The sequence below is a fragment of the Euleptes europaea genome, chromosome 4, assembly GCF_029931775.1.
Source record: "Euleptes europaea isolate rEulEur1 chromosome 4, rEulEur1.hap1, whole genome shotgun sequence".
Lineage (NCBI taxonomy): Eukaryota > Metazoa > Chordata > Lepidosauria > Squamata > Sphaerodactylidae > Euleptes > Euleptes europaea.
In genome coordinates this window covers 72,483,251-72,500,581 of record NC_079315.1, presented here as the reverse complement: position 1 = coordinate 72,500,581, position 17,331 = coordinate 72,483,251, and the positions used below count along the sequence as shown (strand labels likewise).

Below are 17,331 nucleotides of genomic sequence, written 5' to 3'. Positions count from 1 at the left end.
GGGAATGTAGAGAATTGTCTCTTTGTAGATTATCCAAAAGAGACAAGGGGGATTTTATTTTTGTTTAAAATCTATACCTTCCTTTCTCCTGGGCATCCCAAGACGGGCAGTAAAACTATTTAATAAAACTTACATTAAAACACATTTTTAAAAAGAGCCCTTTGACGATAAGCTCCAGAAGGGATAGAATATTGTGCTTAGCTGAACATCATTATGGTTCATTTGTTTTCTAATGCTTTCTGATTGCACTGTTTATATCCTGTAATCTACCTTTAGTCTCATGAGAAAGGCACACTGTAAAGTAAATAAAACAAAACCATTTTAAGTGAAAGGGAGGGAAGGGAAAATTAGCTTCTCAGGCCCTCCTGAGTAATTAGAGAATCTTGGAGGAGGGGAGCTTTTCGTAGGTGGGATGGCGTTTCCAAACTGTTCCCTTCTGCAATTCCTTGTGGGCCCCAGCTTGAATCATTATACATTTAATGTTGAAAATTTGTGATTTACACCTCTACTAACTAAAGTCGAATTTCAGATGTAATGCTTCAGACTGAATCTGTTGGGGGAGGGCTCCAGTGTACATTCCCTTTCAGAGGTACTTGCCTCTCCAGTTACAAGATTTTCATCGAAATCTTCTATGCTTCTGTTGAAACCATCATAGCTTTGTGTGTTTCCTAAAACTCTGGGGGAATGCTTGCTAAAACATTACAAAGATATTGAATGATGCAGCTGTGTTTGTTTAAAAGTTACATTTAAAGTTAAAAAGTTAACTTAAAAAATTCTCCTTCTGATCTTTGCTTGAAGTATAAGCAAGCCACCATTAATTTCCTACTCCTGAACTATTAGGCAAAGTGAATACAATGTGTGAGGTCACTGTCTTCATTCACACAAAGTGGCTGAATCATGTCCAACCTTGGGCTTGTGCGCTTCCTCCTCCCTTACACTGTTGCACTCTTGGATTTCCTTCCTTCCTTCCTTCCTTCCTTCCTTCCTTCCTTCCTTCCTTCCTTCCTTCCTTCCTTCCTTCCTTCCTTCCTTCCTTCCTTCCTTCCTTCCTTCCTTCCTTCCTTCCTTCCTTCCTTCCTTCCTTCCTTCCTTCCTTCCTGATGGTATATGCAAACCAGGCACATTGCCTGAACCAAATTTTGCCTGGGTACAAGAATAACAACTGCACTTTGATTGTGGGTTGTAATTCTGCCTTCCAGGAAAACCATTGTTCATCCTCTATGCGTGCAAAAACATCCTTTTTTTTTTTTAAACCGAAAGGGCTGGAATCACAGCTCAGAGGGAAAGGAGAAAGAGAGCATATAGTCATATTTCAAGTTCCCAGTAACCAGGATACTTTCAGGGTATACATTTCACACAAGTGAGGCAGCTTTTAAAATTATTGCAAAGAATTCAGTATTCTTTATACATTATTAAAAAGCCAGAATGCCTTTTTCATCGAAAGTTTTTTGGGGTTGGTTCACAACTCCAGTTTTTGAGTGAGTGGTCAAGCATCACAGTTAACAAATTTTGTTACCTTTAAATCTAGAATAGAAAAAGTCAATGGAAGAGGTCATAGTGACATCTGTCAAGCTGAAAAAACAGCCATTGTATTTAGTATTCTATCGAAGAAACTGTTCTATTTTAGGAGAAGCCATGGACATAATAAATGGAAAAGAAACTGGTAATATTGTGAAAATTAGCTCTCTTGAGTAACATTATTTTCACATATGTGCTCAGTACAAAGATGAGGCAGAGTGTTGGCTTTGATTAGAAAATAGCTTCTAGCACTGTGTGAGTTTAGGATTTCAAATAATATAAATGGTCCTTAGAGACACAAAAAAATTGTTTACATTTGGATGTCTGGTTTTGGTGTTGGAAAGATAAGCTTTCTTTTCCTCCCCCCAACAGATCTCTTTTATGGCTCATGTACCACCTCTGGGCTTTGGAGTTTACCAGCTTCTGGAGGGACTAAATACAGAAACCATGTTGGCAGATTATAACCTCTATCACACGGATAAATCTAAACTAGTCAAGCCCCACAGAATTTTCAACATTAAAGAGATACCGAATGCTTTGGATGAAATCATGCTAGAGAACTCTTATATGAAAGTCTGGTTCTCTGGCAGTTCTGGGCTTCTGGAGGTATGTGTGCTAAGTATTTGAAAGTACCTGATAGTAAAGAAAAACAAATCAATAGGAAATATCAATCTAATCTTTTTTCATCTTTAGAAAATAAATACAAAAGAAGATAATAAAAATCATCGTATAAAGATGGAGTTTGTTTGGTATGGAACTACAAGTAACAGAGATAAGAGTGGAGCTTATCTCTTTTTGCCGGATGGAGAGGCCAAGGTAATACTGTTGCATTTATAATGGTTTTGGAAGAGCCAAAAACATTATGAGGATGGATATGGGAGAACAGAGTGCAGATATGCTGTTGATTTCTCAGGCTGAGTAGTACAGTTTAATCATGAGTAGCAAAGCCAAAATGTATTCCAGAAATAATATATGATACACTCGCATGTGTCAGTCAGCCTTCGTATTTCCAACATAAGTAGATTGTTTTGTTCAAAAATGCATTCCTAATGGATGATATTATTATTTTCCCTAATAACTTGCAGCTGTAAGTGTGAACAGACACATTTGGAAAGCATGGTATTTGAGTTGTAAAACTTCTCTGCTTGATGAGTGATTTTTCACTCAAAAATGCTATCACCTCTTTATGAATGTGCATGTACCACCTGTTCATTGGATGTCTTCAGCTGTCAAAGTGACAAAGGTCCCTCTTTCTGTCTGCCAATATGAGCTGTGATCTCATCCCAGGGGAAGATACAGCCTCTGTTCATCTTTGGTCTTCGGTGCAGTCCCACATTGTGACAGCACTTAGGCAAGCCTGCTGTGGAGAGATTCATTTCTAAGCTTAAAAACTCACCTGGGGATGAAACCCCCCCCCCTTCAGAGACACTACAAACCTATTTTCTTGCTCAAATGGTCATGTAATCTGGGTAGGGGGTGCCCCCTCTCCCTCAGTTCCTTCTTCACTGCCGACAAAGTAGGTTCCTTTCTTTGAGCTCTTACCACTGAGGTAAATCTTATCCTGACTTCATTTTCTCATGTGTTTTTTAAAAAAGAGTAAGAACTATTGAGGCCATAACATGGTGTTCCTCGTCTTTGACCTGTTCGCTGACTAAAAAATGTCCTTACAATCAGCTATAATAAGGCTGAAAGAGCTGTGTAGTCACCTTGTCGATTTTGGGGCTATTCTATTCATCTTGACTAAAAATGGCTCAAAAATTTTTATTTAATAAAATGTGCCCAGTGTGGCACAACAATGACCCATTCTGAGGACCATGACCTCTGCCTTCTGTGTCTTGGTGATTAACATAATATCAGTGCCATTAAAGCATGTCAGCTATTTATTCCTAAGGTGAGAGGAGTTAGAGATTTGTGTCTTAAGGCTGCAATGTGGGAAAAAGTGCTCTTTTCATCAGATAAACCCAATCAATCGGCCATCCCCTTGGAACGGCCTTCAAAGCTTCCTTCAGTAGCGTCAGCTCCATCAATGCCTATTCTGAACAACCACAGTGCCAATCGCTTTCACCATCTACATTGGTTCTGAGAAGTATATTGGAACCACTTGTCAAGAAGGCAAAATCTAACACCAGGCACAGAGACAAGTCTAAACCTGACTCCACAGTCCATCTAGCCCACTCAGTTCCAGCCCCAGAATCGGCGCTTGAACCTGAGGGCATTTTTCCAGAACCCCCCCAAATGCCTTTAATACTATCTGCTGTGGCTGTTGTTTTTTTGCTGGTCAGCGACTGTATTAATAAATTATTATTAGGTATTTAAGCCTGGGCATTGCCAGAGGTGTAAGCCTTTTGACATGAGCCAAAGGGCTTGTGGCTCTTTGGCTTGAGTAAACTCTATCAGTGGATCCAGGACCAGCCCAGGATACAGTTTATATTTTTATTGTGTTTTGCTTTTTCTGTTTGTTCATTTAAGTGGAAAGCTTTTTGTAAGCTGCTTTGTGTCCCCACTGGGGACAAAGGTGGAGTAAAGAATGCCTTCAATACATTTGGCTTCCCCTGCACAATTGGTATTGGAGGGTGAAGTTACGTCAGATCTGTAAAATTATGTCAGATTACGTCTATGGATCGGAGGCCAGTATGCTCGTATCTGGGTGTACCGGCTTCATGGCCGCAGGCATTTCCTCCTTTCCCATGGCAACCATACACATACTACATGTCACCAGCTTACCTGCAGGAATGGAATGAGTATGCCCCACCTGTCCATTGATCAGATTCAGGGGCCCACCGACCTCCTCATCAACGGATTCCACCTTCTGCTACTATCTTGGTTCTACCAACAGTACATCAATGCATGCCACCTTTGGAATCTGATGAGGAAGAAGATGAAATGTTGCTTGGATCTGAACATAGCTCTGAGGCACCATTGGACCCATTCTCCGTTGAATGGATCGGAGACTCTATGCACTGGAGATCAATATTACTACTACAGAGCAGGGACCAAAGGATAAAATCCTGACACATCTATATACAGATTCTCCAGGCACTGTGTTACTCCCAGTTTTGGAGGGTTTTAAGGACTTTTCCAGGGAACTATGACCTCGATCCCTGCCACCTCCAGGCATATCGACAACCTTTGTAAAGTCAATCAAGAAGGTTCAGGTTTCTTGTTCACTCATCCTCCATTGTCCTCCTTAATAACTGAGGAACTACAAGCCAGAGGATGATGTTCATTCCATGCTGCCCCTACAGGCAAGGAGAGAAGAAAGTTGGATGCACTGGGTCATAAGGCCTATTCATCAACTGCCTTACCTTTTTGTATTTCCAATTGTTAGGCCATCATGGCAGCCTATCAGTTATTTTTGTGGCAGAAGATGATACCTTATTTAAAATTCCTGTCAGAGAACAAGAAATCTCTTGCTAAGATTCTGCAGACCAAGGAAGTCAAACTTTCAAATCAACAAATTGATGCTACACTTCACATGGCTAATTCTGCTTTCAGGGCAATTTCATCTTCCATTGTTTTATGCCGTCACACATGGCTCCAACTTCCAATAGAGACTAGAGTGAAAGTAGACCTACCTACCCTTTGAGGGGGCTACTCTGTTTTTTGAACATTTAATTGATTACATTCATCTTAATACATAAGTAAGAAATCTTATTTGATCTAGAATATAAGGATCAAATTGGAAATAATATCAATTAGCTTTCCTAAAATTCCAAAAATACCTAGGATTTCCAAACTTTATAAAAGCCAAGGTAGACATTACAGCATCTATGGATATGACTTGTGGACTCTGCCACCATTTTAGAGGTGCACTCAGGCCATTTAAAAATACTGTGAGAGCCTGATCTGTGGGGTGGTGGGACTGGGAGCTCTTGTTTCTCCTATTATCACTTTTCAAGTGCCAAAACAGCCCTCCTTGAAATGACACAGGAAGGGGGAAACAAGGGCTCCTCTTGGCCCCCCGTGCTGTGGACCCAACATGGAATTGTTACATGGCCTGAGCTCAGCTCTTAAATGGCAGTGGCATCCACAGGTCAGACCTGTTAACACCGTGAAGTCTAGTTTGGCTGAGTGAAACTAAAGTTGTTTGGATATTTTCTTATTAGGTGCAAACTTTGTAGTAATTGGTGTTTGTTAACATAGCTGTTTAGTGAAGTATGCTGTGTCTGTAGTGTCACAACAGTGCAGTTGCCAAAACAAGGGACTGCACTTATGAGCTGGTAATAGTTGAGTATGTTTGTTCTCTGATTTGATCTGCTCTGGGTGGATTCTTTGGTTTCCTGTGGTTGCTATGAAAGTAGTACATGAAAGTCAATGTATTTGTGTTTGCTAATATAGAAAAACAGAATGCACAGTGGTAATTTTTGTTTCTGTCTTTCTGTAGCCGTATGTCTTTACTGATCCACCTGCCATACGAGTTACACATGGGGAGATTTTTTCTGAAGTTACCACTTTTTTCCTTCATGTGACTCACACAGTACGACTTTATAAAGTTCAGGGTAAGCTAAACGTAGGAAATTTAGTTGTAGACTTGTATTCTTTTTTTTAATTGCTCATGTTCTTTCTGTTGAGTACGGGGATATAGTTGACTGCACTGGAATGTCTTTAAAATATTTTCAATCTGCTAAGTTTACTGAGCATACTAAGGCCTACTTGAAAGAGAGATGCTCAGTGGTTTACAGGGTTTTTAATTTTTGGTTTGGCGTTCTTTGGTGGTAATGCTGTAGGGTGAATATCACAAGAAATGTTTTAATTGGAGTGATATTGATCTCTCCTATAGTAATTGATCTCCCCTTCCCACACTAGATGCCATTTTGTAGCCCTTGGGGAGGCAACCTCTGTCATGAATACCAAATAGCAGCATGGCAGACCATTTTGTTCAGCATGTAGAGCCAATCCTTGGCCCAAGGGACTGGGTAAGCCCATGAAGCACTTTTAGCACTGCTGGGGCTCAAATTGCTTTCAGTGTGTCTTGCCAAGGACATCCTTGCTCTTTCCTCCCTTTTATTTCCCTACACCTTTACAGGTAAACATTTTTTTGGAGGGGAGGTGGCGCTCAAGCCAAAAAAAGCCTCCTAGTCCATTAAATGTGATTATAAGGAGTAGGGTAGTAATAATATTACAAGAATTTAACAATGTTTTTGCTATTCTAGCATTTTTGCCCATGGCCACTCTAGTATACTGACACCCTAAATTATCAGTAAAATCATTTGGTAACCTATAATGAAAGTAATGTTTTATCAAAGATGAGCTTAAACCATCAACCGTCCACTTCTATTACAAAGAGAAATCAGCTGTGTTCAAACTCCTATGCAGCCTTGCAGTTCACAGGGTGACTTAGGTTTAGAAAGGTTAACTGGACCAAAGTTGCTTAACAGGGTTGTTATGAGGACAAGGCAAAGAGGAGAACCATCTATGCCACTCTGAACATCTTGGATGAAAGGCTGAACAAAAATATACACAGAGAACATTTGCACTGCTGCTTGAGCTATGAAAATAGGGCATTTATGAAACACGTGACAGGCTGCTTTTTACTCAAAGGCATAGATCTGTGAGACCTGAACTGGGAAACTGCATTATTTGGATGTTTATAGTGATTAATATGTTAATAGGAAATCTTTAAACATTCTGAAATCTTTTAATATATATATTTAGGGCTAGAAGGCCAGTCTCTGGAAATATTCAATATTGTGGATATAAGAGGAGAATACAATCGAGAGATTGCAATGAGAATTTCATCTGATATCGAAACCAACAATAGATTTTACTCAGATCTCAATGGATATCAGGTAATTGGCACATATTTGGATAGATAGGCTATTTTATGTGTCTTCTACTATATAAGGTGCAGCACCCTCTCCTTTCCCAGTCTGTTTGCTTGGCTTTTTTTTTTTTTTTTTTTTGTCATCAAGTCACAGGCAACTTATGGGGACCCCATAGAGGTTTCAAGGCAAGTGATCTCCAGAGGCAGTCTGTGATTGCCTGAACTTTCCCGGACTTCCTTGGTGGTCTCCCGTCGAAGTACTAACTAGAGCCTAATTTGCTCCGTTTCCAAGACCTTACAAGATCAGGCTAGCTTAGGACATCCAGGGCAAGGCATTTGCTTGATACAGATCTTGATTTTGCGTAGGACATTTTCAGTAGTCAGTTTGGCAATGCCTAAAAAGTGGATTGACCTTTGCCTCAAATTAAAGGTATGATGCTGGAGACACATGATCAGAGCTTCCAGCAGTTTTTTACAAGTCAGTTGTCAGGCACACAGGGGCCCAGTTTCTGAAGGGACCGCAGTATGAGTTGAGAGATATTTAAACCGCCCTCCCTATTGGCCATTTTCCTGAAATAAAAGAGCCACCTGATCGAAAGCATCCATGTTAGTGCAAATATGGGGTAGAAAGATAGGTATTGTCAAAATTAAAGTGTTCCTTAAGGGTGTCAGGTTGGTCAAGAATAAAACCACAAAGTGCTGAGCTGTGAATCCTCACAGCTCATGCCAACACCAGGCCCCTTAACTAATCCACCAGCCTGAGACCAAGGGACCAAGAATCTGCAGCCCTCTTGAGTCTAAGATCAAGAAGTCAGTCCTGTAAGGTAGGACACTTGCTAGTTGAGTTATTCTGGTAGCTGTAGACAATAAGGGCCAAGTACTGGATTCTGATTGAAGCCACCAAACCCAAGAACACCATAAAATATAATTAATCATGTATTAAAGGAATGCACAGAAATATATAATGTGAGAGCAGTGAACAGCAAGGATAAAATAATAAAGATAAATATAGAACTTAAGTACATTTACAAGCATTGGTTCTCTAAATCCAGAGGTTACCTAACAAAAACTGAGTCCAGTCAGAGTATCAAAGTCCAAAACAAGTGTTCTGGCCAGAATGAGACCCTCTGAATGCCTGATTGGTTAAAAAATGTCAAAGCTCTAATCCCAGAGCTCCCAGCATCTATACTGTTTGTCTCTCAGTCTCAACTCTGTGTGATCAATTCTCTCTCTTGTTAATAGCAAAGTGACAGAATTGTGGGTGTTTCATTTTAAGATGAAGCCTTTGCTCTTGTGACATTTTATAAAGAAACATAATAGCAGTTTCCATTGATTTGTAGTGGCAAAGCCTATTGTTTATCTTCATCTTCAAATTCTCAATGACGTTGCATTTGTTGGTGCAGATTCAGCCTAGGCAGACAATGAGCAAATTGCCTCTTCAAGCAAATATTTATCCAATGACCACAATGGCTTACATCCAGGATGCCAGGGCTCGTCTGACGCTTCATTCTGCTCAGTCTCTTGGAGTTGCAAGTTTGAAAAGTGGTAAGTAATTACACACACACTTTTAAAGTCTGGCGAATCTGAACCCAGAAATCATATTGGATAAAATCCTCGCATCGGAGAGTGGAAATCTAAGGAGCCACACTGATTCCATGGAAACGGCCAAGGTTAATCATGTTTCTCACAATGAATATGCAAGAAATTCAGATGTTCACTATAAACCAGCAGAAAGAAAGTAATGCTAACCACAGAATTTTGGGCTATCAAACATTTATGAAACATCTTGGCTTAGGACAGCCTTTTATCTTGTGTCTGTGGATGCCTGAAACTTTACTTTGTGAACCTGTACATTTTGTTTACTTTCCAGACATTTGTGAAGAATGTTTTATGTTCTCTTTTCACAATTTAGATATTTAGTAAGAGTGCATATTGGCAAAGCCAATCTGGTGTAGCAGTTAGAGTGTTAGACTAAAATCCGGGAGATCCAGATTTGAACCCTCCTCTGCCATGGATACTTGCTGGGTGACCATGGCTAGTCACACACCCTCAGCATAACCTACCTCACAGGGTTGTTGTGAGTATTAAATGGCGGAGGCAAAAGCAGTGTAGGCTGCTTTGAGTTCCTAATGGGGTGAAAGGCAGGGGTTTAAATTAAGTACATAAAAATAGAAGTAAAATAATGCTAATATTTGTTTTTAGGTCAATTAGAAGTCATAATGGATCGGCGACTTATGCAAGATGATAATAGAGGCTTAGGACAAGGTGTACAAGACAACAAAATCACGGCTAACCTGTTTCGACTTCTGTTGGAAAAAAGGAATGGAGTAGACTCGGTAAGATGGAAATACAAATATTTATAATACCCATCACTTACTTCAGGGGTGAGGAACCTTTTTCCTGCCAAGGGCCATTTGAATATTTGTAACATCATTCGGGGGCCATACCAGGCATAGATCTCCCAGCGGGGGGGGGGGGGAAGGGAGAGGCTAGGGTTGCCAGGTCTCCAGCCACCACCTGGAGGTTGGCAACCCTAGGAGAAACTATGCAGAGAAGGGAGGGAGGGAAAGAGGAAGGAAAGAAAGAGAAAGAGGGAAATAAAGAAAGAGAAAGGGAGGGGTTCCTGGCTCCCCCCACGCAAACCTCCCAGGCTTCTCCCGTCCCGGCTTCTCCCGTCCCGGCTTCTCCCCCCCGGCTTCTCCCCCCACACACACACACACAAGCACAATGGGTAGAAGCCTCCGTGGCTTCTTCCACCCCCCCATAAACAAGGATGCCCCGGGCGCAAGGAGCTTTCGCGGCTTCCTCCACCCCACCTTCATAAACAAGGATGCACCCGGCTGCAGGAGCAGCCTGGCGCAAGCGGGAAGGACTCTCCGCAGCTTCCTCCACACACACCCATAAACAAGGATGCACCCGGCTGCAGGAGCATCCGGGCACGAGCGGGAAGGAGCCTCCGCGGCTTCCTCCATGCCCCCCACCCATAAACAAGGATGCACCCGGCTGCAGGAGCAGCGAGGCACGAGCGGGAAGGAGCCTCTGCGGCTTGCTCCACCCCCCCCCCCCATAAACAAGGATGCACCCTGCTGCAGGAGCAGCCAGGCGCGAGTGGGAAGGAGCCTCCGCAGCTTTTCTCCCGACACATGTGGGCGGCCCTGCGGCAGCAATGGCAGCGGCTTCTGCGGGAACCAAAGGTTCCCCAACCCTGACTTACGTAATATTTCAATATGGATTCCGTTAGATTCACCACTAATATGGAATCTGCCATACATAAAACTATTTATTGTAATTCATCAAGGAGATGTGTCATTGTAATACTGTAATATAGTACATCATTATTTAATGTATTAAATATCAAGGAGATCTTTCACTATTGAAATTTATGTTCACTTTTGTTATAGCACATGTCCATGGTGTTTCATATTTTTTTCTGTTCCTCCAAGTTTAGAGGATTCTTATGCTTTCACTTGATGTTCACAGTTTCCTCTATCATAACTAGCTATCATTTTCATTGCTTGTTCAAGTTAATTGCTCTGTTCATTAAATGTAATATTTCTGAACCATAACATTGGTGACTTGTCTCAAACAACTTTATCCCAAGTATTATCCCATTGTGTTTTCAAATTCCACAGGAGTATCCATATCAGAAGCATAAAGTGCTTGCTCACCTAAGTGTGTTGGTGCATACATCCCTAGTACAGAAACAAAGAAAAATAAATGTATTTTAATAACGGGCAACCACAAGATCAAAAAATGCAAGATATAGCATTCTGATGGTACTGTTCAGATCACAAATGAATAGAACATTCACTTGTGTGGGTGTGACCTCTGCCTGGTTGGTGGCCTGCAATGAATAAGCATATCAAGATCAATAATGTAAATACATGTTGAATGTGAAAAACCTGCCCTTAAGAAGGATTTATTCATTCTAAAAGAGAAAATATTTCATAGGAAGGTTTTTTTTTAGTGTTTCTCCAAATTTTCCAGTTTTTCCATTAGGATGCTTGTACAGGTTCCCAAAACGTTAGCAGAATACTCCCAAATAAATACTTGTTTTGTGTTTATGTATATATATGCCCTGCACACATACCCATCTTGAACATGTCACCCCTATATGATTCATGCTCTAAAACAAGAATTCATGGGTCAAATGGGGCGCCCTACTCATGCTGTAAACTAAACTTCCATTTTCTGGCTAAAGTGTATTCCTTTTTATGATGATAAAGAGGGCAAATTCAAACACTAGCAATTGCTTCCTTTTTGGATTTCTCTGAATTACAATAAGTTCTCAGCTCATATTTGTTTCTAAATTAAATAGGACCGAGTTGAATTAAGCCAAAGGTAACAATGTGTCGATACCATATTTTTCGCTCCATAAGACGCACCTGACCATAAGACCTGACCTTGTTTTAGAGGAGGAAAACAAGTTTTAGAGGAGGCTTTAAAGCAGAGTCCCTGGAAGCCGGGCGGGGGGGGGTCTTTAAACTCCTCCGCGCTGCCATCCCAGGCAGCACAGACCACTTTCAAGACCCCCCCTGGAAGCCGGGCAGGGGGGTATTTAAACTGCTCTGCGCTGCCTGGGATAGCAGCATGGAGAACTTTCAAGACCCCTCGCCCGGCTTCCAGGGATTCCCGGGAAGGGGGGCAGTGGGTCTATAAACTGCTCTTTAAACTTTCAAGACCCCCCGCCCGGCTTCCAGGGACTCCCGGGCAGCACAGAGCAGTTTAACCTCCCCCCGCTCAGCTGAGCCTCAGGACCGGGAAGCGCCGGGGGTGGTGGTGCGGAGGTTAAACTGCTCTGCACTGCCTAGGCAGCTTTGCCCTTCTCCCCGGGGCCGGATTCACACACATTCGCTCCATAAGACGCACAGACATTTCCCCTCACTTTTGAGGAGGAAAAAAGTGCGTCTTATGGAGCGAAAAATACGGTACTTAGTTTATGGAACTGAATGTTGATATAAATGAAAGCAAACATACAAAGCATATAAAATCTGCTGTTTTACTTTTTTTTTCAACAGAAAGAAGAAAAGTCATCAGTCAGCTATCCTTCCCTTCTTAGTCACATAACATCATCTTTCATGAATCATCCTGTGATTCCGATGGTTACCTATGCAGGTGCAGGTATTCCACCAATTTTGAATACCTATTCTCCAATAACTTCATCCGTGCCCTGTGATATACATGTAGTTAACCTGAGGACCATACAGTCTAAGGTAAGTTGAAGCATATCTGCTACACTTGGGCTATCTTTTTAAGGCCCTTGTATTAAAGTAGCATATATTTCTGTAAAACAGTATGGAATTTCTCAATCTTTTACTCCTGAATACCAAAAAAAAAAAAAAAATGGATCTGAAACCTTATTTATGAATAACTGGAGCATCAAGTCAACTGTTCATGTCCACAAGTTGTCAATATTATGTGTGGGGAAAAGAATTTGATAAAGGTTTTAGTGGGCATTGCATTGGTTACCACCTTTCTACTTCAAAAAATGTCAGTCTTGGTACTTGTTCTTTCAGGAAATTTTCCCTCATTAGGCAACACTCAAAATTCTTATAAAACAATTACCTGGAGCAGTTCTCTCAAGTCCGCCTAAGGGTCCAGTAATTCACCTTTCTTGGTATTGCTTATTGGTATTTGAAACCTCAGAAAAGAGCTGGAAGTTTGGGTTTTGAACGTACATAATATCAGGTAGAAACAGTTGTAGTTGGGTTGGGTTGGTGATCAGGTCTGAAATTGTATTAGGATTAGGGTAATGGAAAGGAAAGGAAAAGCTTAAGTTCCCAATGGTCACAACCAGAAGTATCTTTAGAAATGGGAGTTGGAATGCAGGTAGTGAATCCGAGAGCTTGATGAGGAATCTGCCAAGAGTGAAGATTAAGAATGTGAGCACACTGGCAGGTACACTGGGGCAAAGAATTGGCAGCCAAGTAGGTGGGTGGTATTGGCAACAGCATAGATGCTCTGAACAGCAGATTCTATGTTATGCTTAGAGCAGTGTGAAATATCATTGGTTCTCTGAGGCACCTGGCAAGGTGCCTGGTCAGCATGGTACAAATAGGCAAGATAGCATCCCCATAGATAAGAACATAAGAAAGGCCCTGCTGGATCAGACCAAGGCCCATCAAGTCCATCAGTCTGTTCACACAGTGGCCAACCAGGTGCCTCTAGGAAGCCACAAACAAGACAACAGCAGCACCATCCTACCTGTGTTCCACCGCACCCAATATAATAGGCATGCTTCTCTAATACTTGAGAGAATAGGTATGCAGCATGACTACTATCCATTCTAACTAATAGGCATGAATACCCCTCTCCTCCATGAATATGTCCACTCCCCTCTTAAAGGCCTCCAAGCTGGCAGTCATCACCACATCCTGGGGCAGGGAGTTCCACAATTTAACTATGCGTTGTGTGGGGAAAAAAAACTTCCTTTTATCTATTTTGAATCTCTCACCCTCCAGCTTCAGCAGATGACCCCGTGTTCTAGTATTATGGGAGAAAGAGAAAAACCTCTCCCTGTCCACTCTCTCCAAACCATGCATAATTTTATAGACCTCTATCATGTCTCCCCTTAGATGTAGTCCTGCCAACTAGCACACTGCTGAAGTGGCAACAGGACTGCCAATATACCTCCATTTCATGGCTGGCTGTCTCAGTGGTACGGGATGCAGAAGCCAGAGAGTGGTTCCTGAGCACTTTGTTCCGAGACCCAGTGAACATGGTGTGCTCTAGTAGTACTTTCAAAAACAGATGTGCACTTTCATGAATGTAGATTTGCATATTACTTTTTTCCTACAGCATAGGCACTAGTACCCACTGAAATCAATTTGTTGGTTAAATACGCTCTCATTATGTTAGACTACTGAAGCAGAGCGTGATAAATGTCTTGCATCTTATAACTCACAAACCACAATTTTGTACCAGCGACAATACGTTTGTGCATTCCTCTGGCTAATGATGAGTAGCATTGGGATAATAAACATATTTAAAACTGTCAAATTACAAAAGTTTGTTTCTCTTACAGCAGTAGTAAAAACTGTAACTTACGTTTAAGCAAGAAGGAAGTTGGTATGAGTTTCAGTCACCAACTGACAGGAATCAAGAGGCTTTTTCTTAGTCATGCTTATCCCTTGACTGACACTAACTTGTCAGGGATGCTCTAGGCTGATCCCGCATTTAGCAGGGGGCAGACTAGATGGCCTTCATGGCCCCTTCCAACCCTATGATTCTATGAACTGCCAGTAATAGGGTAGGGAAACTTTGCTGCAGTGGTACCTGGGGAGATATGCACAGCCTTTAGTGCAATTTTCTTAAAAAGGAAAAGGTTCACAAAAATTTTAGGGTACAGCACTAAACATTTCTGGCATTGCCTCTTTTTACTGAAAGATTGAATGATCACTAGAGCAGCAGAGGACATACAGTGTGGTCCTATGCACATTTACTCAGAAGTAAACACTTCGCTGAAAGGGACTTGTGTGTGTGTTATGTGCTGTCAAGTCGCTTCTGACTCATGGTGACCCTATGAATCAATGTCCTCCAAAACATGCTATCGTGAACAGCCTCGATCAGGTCTTGCAAACTGAGGCCATGGATTTCTTTATAAAGTCAGTCCATCTCATGTTGGATCTTCCTCTTTTCCTGCTGCCTTAAACTTTTCCTAGCATCATTGTCTTTTCTCATTGAGATGTGTGAAATATTCTTACCTGGTTCTGGGCAATGCCTTGATTTCCTACACGTCTAAATTTTAGGATCCAAGGATGACATCTGTCCAAATTCTTTAAATTTCAATATGATATTTACCATTAGAAACACAATGGAACATCACATCAGAGCACAAAACTGGTGAGCATATAACTGAACTCTCATATAGTACTTACCAGTAAATTTAGGACAGAAACCAGCAATGCAAATTCCAGTTCAGTTTCTGCCTTTTTATAGAACTTATGCTGTGGCAGAATTGTTGGTATGCATCAGTCTTGAAGGTTTGTGTGTGCCTTTTATTGCTTGAAGTTGCTAATTTTCTTCCACAACTTCTCCTCATTTTCAGGCTAGTCCAGGGCCATCTGATGAAGCCGCCCTAATCCTTCACAGGAAGGGATTTGATTGTAGATTTGCAAACACAGACCTGGGGCTTGTCTGCTCTACAACTCAGGGAAAGGTATTTCTGCAGTATTTTAACTTGCCGTTTGTCGGGAGATTGAGGAATATGGTGGCTGAAATCCAAGAGCCACTTTGGGCGATCTTTGACCTATCCCCCTTCTAACAGCAGACATCCATACGGGTGTTGAATATTTTCCCAGTTTTCAAGAGAAGTGTGAAAAAGAGGAGTCATTGTTTGAGAAACAGAACCCAAAAGTTCCCATTTGGGCAGAATTAATACTTGTGGTCTTGTATTTTAATTTAAAATGATGGTGGTATTGCATATCTTTAAGTGTTTATGTGAAACTGCTGTGTGTTGCCATGTTGTACAAAAAAAGTGGGTGGGACAAAGGCAACTGTGGTACTACTGAATGTATGCCACAATTTAGAAAGCATTACTTTAATAGCATCAATTTGCAACTAAAAAGGTAAAGGTCCCCTATGCAAGCACCGGGTCATTCCTGACCCATGGGGAGACGTCACATCCTGATGTTTACTAGGCAGACTTTAACATCTGCTAAATTTACTAGACTTCTTGCTTTTGGTCCTCTGGTGTATTGGACATCATGTTTTCTCCAGTTATCATGGAGAAACTACCAGCTGAGCTTAGTGGGGAAGGGGGGCTGGTTTTCTCAGGAGTCCTATCAAAATCCCAGAATTACTGTTTTTTAGAATTTGTCAAATTAGTGTCCCATTTGTCATAACACCTTGCATTTGAAAGGTTTTGTTTGCTGTAAAAAGAGCTGAGATCGTCTTTCTTCGTAGTGAGTTACCCACGTGTGTTTTAAGTATTCAGTTCATGTCTTATTAAAAGTGACTAACAGTGATAGTCTTTTCACTGTGTTTCTACACTATAAAATGAACACCTGGTTTTTTAAAAGTCCAGCCATCTGTCTACAGTTACAGAGTGCTAGTACCACCATACTTTCTCTCTCTGGGACCCGTATGGCAACAGGCACAATCAACCTAAAGTGGTTTTTCTTTAAAAGATACAGGAAATAGCCAGTGTAGCTTTAGGGTTTTGTCCAGCTTTTTCAAGTCTCTCTCTTTATGCATTCGAAGTGGGTTAAGAAGTAGAGTGCTAACCCTGCTTCTTCCTATGGTACACAGTTTTTCACTGACTAAATTTTCAAAAGCAAAAATGAGGAGAAAGTTAAAACCTATCCCTTCCCACACATGTGTTTCAAGTCAGATTGCAGCCTCTGCATTTCATAAACCAGGGGCACATTCTAAATAAAATAGAACACAGTTCTGCTTGAGAAGAGTAGGGTGAAATTTAAAATTGATGTTGGATTGCATGTGGAAGTAATGATCTTCTCGTTTGCCATTTTCAGCTGAAAGTGCACAAACTCTTCAAGTTCCATGTGGAAAGTCTTACACCTACATCTTTATCTTTGATGCATTCACCTCCAGATGCCAGAAACATGAGTGAAATCAGTATGAGTTCTATGGAGATAAACACATACAGAATTCAGCTGAGATGAAGCCTGGCTTTAGAACTCAGAAACTAAAAAGTAATCTGCAGCTTTTGTCTTCTCAAAGATTGGTGTGCAATAAGAAGCACATTTTTATTCCAGCTTCTGGATACTGTGACAGTACATGCATTCTAGAATTTATTTGGTACAACACAGTAAAAAGCCATGATGCAAGAAACTCTTTTCTCTCTAATAAAACCACCAACGTCAGTATAAAAATGCAATGAGTGAGGGGGGGAAACAAAGGATGTTATGTCTCATCAACAAAGTGAATCTCAGGTTAAACATTAGTTTTTGGCTTCTGAATTTATGTTTAGAAGGGAGGGGAAAACTTTTTTTTTTATTGTTTTGTTGTTCATAGGTGGGTCTAAATACAAAGTGTTGAAATCCCAGACACATATTGGAATTAAACCTGAAAATGCTCTGGCAAAGCTA

General features: G+C 41.2%; 1 protein-coding gene across 1 annotated transcript in view; it reads left to right on the top strand.

The window, feature by feature from the left end:
- The window catches only part of MAN2A1 (mannosidase alpha class 2A member 1), an 81,249-nt gene extending 64,120 nt beyond the window's left edge, over positions 1-17,129 (top strand). Inside the window, exons 14-22 of the mRNA XM_056848549.1 lie at positions 1,891-2,124; positions 2,212-2,334; positions 5,903-6,017; positions 7,174-7,307; positions 8,686-8,827; positions 9,485-9,618; positions 12,301-12,495; positions 15,330-15,440; positions 16,756-17,129. Coding sequence (XP_056704527.1) covers positions 1,891-2,124; positions 2,212-2,334; positions 5,903-6,017; positions 7,174-7,307; positions 8,686-8,827; positions 9,485-9,618; positions 12,301-12,495; positions 15,330-15,440; positions 16,756-16,905 — 1,338 coding nt within the window. The 3' untranslated portion in view covers positions 16,906-17,129. The remainder of the gene's footprint in view (positions 1-1,890; positions 2,125-2,211; positions 2,335-5,902; positions 6,018-7,173; positions 7,308-8,685; positions 8,828-9,484; positions 9,619-12,300; positions 12,496-15,329; positions 15,441-16,755) is intronic.
- Positions 17,130-17,331: the final 202 nt, after the last annotated feature.